General features: G+C 29.3%; 1 protein-coding gene across 1 annotated transcript in view; it reads right to left on the bottom strand.

Annotated features, from left to right (window-relative positions):
- Nucleotides 1-6,523, bottom strand: part of LOC119674730 (odorant receptor 2a-like) — an 11,791-nt gene extending 5,268 nt beyond the window's left edge. The window contains exons 1-5 of the mRNA XM_038085886.1: nt 6,427-6,523; nt 5,769-6,354; nt 5,561-5,714; nt 238-1,037; nt 79-183 (exon numbers count right to left, since the gene is read on the bottom strand). Coding sequence (XP_037941814.1) covers nt 79-183; nt 238-1,037; nt 5,561-5,714; nt 5,769-6,354; nt 6,427-6,523 — 1,742 coding nt within the window. The remainder of the gene's footprint in view (nt 1-78; nt 184-237; nt 1,038-5,560; nt 5,715-5,768; nt 6,355-6,426) is intronic.

The raw sequence follows: 6,523 nt of genomic DNA, 5'->3' as shown, positions 1-6,523 counted from the left end.
TAACACAAATCAAAAGTTTCGAAAGTGACTCCCAAAAAAAAGAAAAAATTATTTATCAATTTTATATCGCTGCTTAACCCATTGTAGAGAAAAAAAATGGCTAAAGTGCATTGAGCGAATCCAGTGCTCATAAACTGAAATATGCAAGTGGCAGCTATTGTGCGCTCCGTTATTCGAAATAAACTGAAAAGTAATATCTTATACATAAATTTATTTTTCTATTGCATATATGCATACTTTCTAATAATGTCATGATCCTTAGTACATTCAGTGAGTTGTTTATATAAATTTTTATCTCGTTCATTGAAATCAGCAGCGTTTGTATTAGTTTCCTTTAAGCCCAAATTTTCAATACGTATTGCCAACGCAGCGATATGAGCTGATATTAGGCGTAAATGTATCGAAGGATAAGTAACATTTACAAATTCACTTATTGCTTGGCCTGCCAAAGCCTGCAACTGATATAAATAACTTATTGCAAAATATTTACGTGAATCCTTCCAATTCCAAGGAAACCAAGCAGGATACATAAATCTACGTTCTTTTGCTAAGTAAACGATTAAGTTGCTTGTTAAAAACGTCATTCCAAAAATACGTGCATAGAACATAAAACATTTTTTGCCATCATTTTTCCCCTTCAGCAGTATTTCGCGCTCAGCTTCAGTATTTGCACGTTTGTCCAACTCTTCTAGTATGGAACGCACTTTTAACAGATTCTTACGTGAGAAGGCCACATTTAAAAATTTCAAGGTACACAGTATGACGGTAATTGTTAAGTAGAAATTCTCACAGAATTCGGCTACATTTTTTGAATGAAAGCAATTTACTATAAGTGTTATAGGAAATAGTAAATATACTGATATATTATATGCTGTGGTGCCAACTATGTATACCAAACGCCACGGTGATCCTTGTTGCGGAGGCACAAGACCAAAAATTTTCCAAACCTTCCATTGATAAGTAAGTGCTTCCCAAGTGTTGACTTCAGTCATCATATTACTAATGAAAGTCTGTGCTTTCACATTTGATATTGTAATCTATTGTATCAATATTTTTTAAATCTAGCAATTACTAAGTATATATATTATAAAAAAAAGGAATAATTGTTTTCAGCTTATCGTAGTCACATGATTAGCTCGAAAAGTTTGTGAAACTTTAACATTAATTTTAAATAAAAGAAAATGTGTTTAAACAAGTTTGTAATTTATCCAATTAGTGAAATTACTAAAAAATCAAAATAAAGTTACTCTAAGATACAGCCAAAATAAAAACTATTCTTTGTCTCTATCAGTATTAATATTTAAATGCTAATATTCCCTTCAGTTTATACAAAATTAAGTCATTTTGATAGCAACACAACTCATGTCAGTTATGGATTCTTAAACAAATATATCTTTTTCTTTGTAGACTTTTATATTGAAATTAATATTATAAGTTAAAACGAGGGATGATCGAAGTGTTTAGCTAACAGCATAGGAAGTAGCTTTTTTGAATTTTTTGTTGTGGTTTATTTTTCAACATCTTCTTAATTCGATATACTTTTGCCAACAATGTCTTAAACTCTTTAGTATCTCTTAATTGTAAATTTAAGCTAAATATTCATTTACGGTCATACATATTTGTTGCAAATTTTGTAGTAACTGGAGATCAAATCTGGTGAAAGACAGTAAATAAATTGGAGACGCAATTCATGAATTTTAACCAATTGTTGACAACTACCAAAGTTTAAGACAAAGTGTCATGGTGAAATAAAACTTTACCTATTATAAATAGGAAGGTTTGCCAATAATTTTGGTTGTTCAATAATGTTTAACATTTACCATTTAGCCACATACTCCTATCACACAAAAAAAAGTCGTATTATGGGAACAGCTAATTTCTAACTGACAGCACAAGAACTTTAACATCTTCTAAACTTCTTCAACTTATTAATTTACTGCTTTAATTATTGTTTAGTCTTCAGACTATTAGCGATTCCTTCATTTTCCATTAGTTATCACAACTGTACGCAACTCTATTTATCTCATTTTGCTAAAAGTGTTCGAATCACTACATTTTTTCCAAGACCATAACTAAACTTAACCTCAAATGCGCCGAAAGTTTTATCATGCGCAAGTCTTTATACAATATATTCCAAATGAAGTCGATTGTTTAATTCAAAACTTTAGTATGTTTTCTAATTTTTATTCCACCATCGTCCAATACTTTGATAATGTTTTGGCTTGGGAAGTAGTGGAGGTTCTTGCCCTCCAAAAATGATTTTTATCTACTTAACCGATACAAATATGTTTGAAGTCTGACACGTTTATTATTTTTATTGCTTATGATGAAAATTATGAGAAAAATCAAAAAAGTTCCTTTTCTTAAGTGATCAGGAGATCTTCATCAATTAAATTGAAACACTCACATTTAAGGTCAGAAATGGAAGCTTTACTATGGCAAACGATGCAACAGAGACTACATGAACATTATTTTATTCAAATTTAATTAAATATATTAAATATTTAACAATTTATTAAGTTTTAATACCAAAATAGGTATTTAGGAAATTACAGCTAGATAATTGATTCTCTTCAAAAAACTCTTGAAGTCGGCCAAAAAAAAATTTATTAAAACGAATTTCGATACCAGTTGATATTTTCAAGACTGCTCTATAAAGCAATACAGTTGCTGTTTGGTTGAAAAACTTTTCGAACACCCTACGTAAATAAAAAATAGATTTATTAAAAATGTATCAAGTTAATACATCATTTACGTTGTTTACTTTGCAGGATTATGTATTGACACATACTACTAATAAAAGTTAAAGTAGTACATATTATTTCTCATACCTCAAAAATGAATGTTTGTTGAAGTTTAAAAGTTTTGTTTCAAGGTATTTTGTTACTATACCAGATAAACAATTTGTATATTTCAACAGAATTTTCAGTACAAATATATAGTATTGCGCATAAATTTGAAATGCATTAAGAATATAACATATACATATAATAATATTGGGTGTGTAAGTTAATTTGTGAAATGAATCCATATACTTTTCGTTAATATGTTGAATATTCAAAGTGTTACCCATTAGAAATTTCAACTTTTTTCACCTTTCCAACTGCATCTATAAAACTGATCCAGCACAGTGACTGCTTTGCGACTTCTTCAATATTCACAACAGTTTTTCGCTGAGAGCATTAGTCATCAATCTGAACTAGTAGTTATCTGAAGAAGTAATGTCCGGTAGGTAAAGTCAACTTTTTCAATTTTGCGACTGCAAATGATTACTTGCAGTTATATACAATGAAATACAAATCAGTGATATTAGAATTGCGTGAATAAATCCGCAAAGAATACTTAAAGGAGGGAACCACATTAAATCTGCTTGTGTTACCTTGCTTACATTATTACAGCAACTAGTATTACTACGCAACTAGTGCTGTATTGGAACTTTCTGTATTTATCTTTATACGAGAATTAAAAGCACATATATAGTTCGACACATTTTTTTTCTTAGTAGGTGGAATCGAAAACTACGGTATAACCCACTAAACACTTCTTTTAGAAAAATTTTGTAGTAAGAAATATAATACTCATGCCATTAAGGTCCATTATACTGTGAATTTCATTCCAATATATTACAAATATATTTTACTCTTTTGTGGAGACGGAAAATGCTGGGAACCAATAAGGAAATAATTTTTGTGGTACTTAAAGCGTCAACCTCGAGAGCTTTAAGTTTAAGTTTTGAGAGGGCGGAACAATAGCATAGAAAATATTTCTTGGGGTCATCGTTTACTAAATAAAATTGGACATAACCTGACGGCAGTAAGGCCAACACGGAAGCGATGTTTCGCGTAAGAATAGCTGTCCATTGCACTAATTAGTAGTCTACAGTTCATATAAAACAGTCATAGGAAAATCTGTTGCTTTTTAATAATTTCAGGTAAGACCGGTATGATATGACTTAATTCGACATTAATTGTTCGATTTAAATAGGATCCAAATATCAATAGTTATTCTCACACCAATTGTTGGCAAAATAAGATGTGAATGCTAATCACAAAGTATCGTTTCTGAACTGATTTTTACGAGTTCGTTCGCTACTTCGTTTCCTGATATGCCGAAAGCTTGAACCAGTATTTGCATTTATCGACGAATTGAAATGATCTAATTGGGATGCTCAAGCATTAAAAAGCAGCTTAACTGTCACTTAGAACTCACTTAGAACTTATTCTTGATTTTCATTTAAATTCAGAAATTAGTTACAAGATTTCAACATTGGTTTCAAGATCGTAAGAATTTCTGCTTGAAAAATAGATAAATGTAAATCTAAGACAAATTAAAAGTATTTTTCACTATTAAAGTTGGCGAATACTTTTAAGTTTTCATTCCAGTGATACATCAATTAATGATTTATTTAATGATAAAAATGTAAATGAGAATCAATTAATATCAAGCAAAAATTCCAGTTCTGATGTTCCCGGATTAAAATCTGTAAACTGTAAATATAGTTTTATTGAATCAGCATTATCAATAGATCTTAATAATTAAGAGATTTCCTACTTTAAGTTTAAATGGTGATACTAAAGTAGCCTTTGCTTGACTTTGCAGGTGGCTTTGGTATCCTCGTCCTGAGTAAATAAGTTCATCATTAGCTCAGATCATCAAAAATAAAAAAAAACTGAGTGAATTGCTTTTATTAAATTGAAAGTATTAAAAAGTTTAGATAACATGATACTTTAAAGTTTATTTTTAATATTTATTTATAATAGCGAATAATTAAAACATTTTCCAGTACTAAATTTTACCTCAATAGTAGGTACACACTCTTTGCATAAATAAATTTATTAAATCATATATTCAAGTATGAGTAATTAAATATGAATTGAATAAGTTCATATTAATAATAAGTTTTTATATTTCATAGTGATATATATTTATTATGATATAACTTAGTTTTAAAGGTCACTCTTTTATACCCAGATACTCTCAAATTCTATTCACACTTTTTTGATTATTTGCTGCTTGTCTCAAACATAATTTTCTGTCTTAATTACTTGAAATTGGTCAGAAAAGTGAAACCAGAGTATGCAAATTTCATCACCTAAAAATTAAAAATTAAGAAATAATTATAATTTATAATTTTTAAAAATGTTAACAATTTAGACATGTACAGTCATCATAAATGAAATAATTTAATAAACAATTTTGAATAACTATTGTTTTGATATGTACATAGGAGTGTAAGGTATTACATTTTTTTTAAATATTTGACAGCATAAAGACTATAACAACTCTTAAATATATGTCACATTATTGAAAAGTACTAATGATTTTTAATACCTCAACCATTTGCTAACCATACCTTTAAAAATGTTGGTAAAATAATTGGCACAATATATGCATTTATATGATTAAATTCTTGTGTCCTATGTAAAAGAATTAATATTGAATCCTTGAATTTTTTGCTTTGATCCATCCAATTGCAAGAATATACAGCTGCACTTAAATTTTTATATTCTTCTTGAAGTTGAGTTCCATAGTAACACAAATCGAACGTCATGAAACTTACTGCCATGAAGAAGAAAACAATATTCAATAGCTTTACATCATTACTCAAGCCATTATAAAGAAAAAACACTCCTAAAGTACACTGAGCAAGTCCAGTACTCATGAACTGTATTAGGCATGAGCCAGCTATAGTACTTTCCGTAATTTGAAAGAATCTAAAATGTAATGAAATAAATATTTATTTATCCATTTTGATTTTATTTTCATACTTGGTTATAATTTCGTGAACTTTAACACATTCTGTTAGTTCTTTATATAGCTTTTCTTCTTGTTTCTTAGAATTATTGTCATATATAGCCTCTTTGGAACCTAAATTCTTAATACGTGTAGCCAAAGCTTCTATATGAGCTGATAATATGCACATATGCATCGAGGGATAAGTAACGTTTATAGCTTCAATGATAGCATAAGCTGTTATTGCATATAATTGATATACATAACATATAGCGTAATATGTAAATGAATCTTTCCAGTTCCAAGGAAACCAAGCTGGATATATAAGCCTACGTTCCTTTGCCAAGAAGACAATTAAATTGCTTGTAAAATGTGTCACACTAAAAATGCGTACATAAAACATAAAACATTTTCTAGCATTATTTTTACCCTTAAGCAATATTTGATCTTCTGCTTCGCTTTTAGCACGTTTATCCAATTCTTTGAGAATTGGACGCACTTTCAATAAGTTGTGAAGAGAAAAATATGAATTTAAAAATTTCAAATTCGAAACAATGACAGTAACAGCCATGTAGCCATTTTCACAAAACTCAGAGACACTCTTCGATTGCATGCAATTCACTATAAGAGTTAAGGGGAATAGTAAAAATAGTAATATATTAAATACAGATGTTATAATAATGTATGGCAAACGCCAAATGGACCCTTCCTGTGGAGGTACAAGACCGAAGAATTTCCAAACTTTCCATTGATAGGTTAATGCTTCCCAAGTTTTGATTTCAGATGTCAT

This window comes from Teleopsis dalmanni, chromosome 2 (assembly GCF_002237135.1).
Source record: "Teleopsis dalmanni isolate 2A chromosome 2, ASM223713v2, whole genome shotgun sequence".
Taxonomy (NCBI): Eukaryota; Metazoa; Arthropoda; class Insecta; order Diptera; family Diopsidae; genus Teleopsis; species Teleopsis dalmanni.
This window is presented reverse-complemented; position numbering and strand designations above follow the sequence as displayed.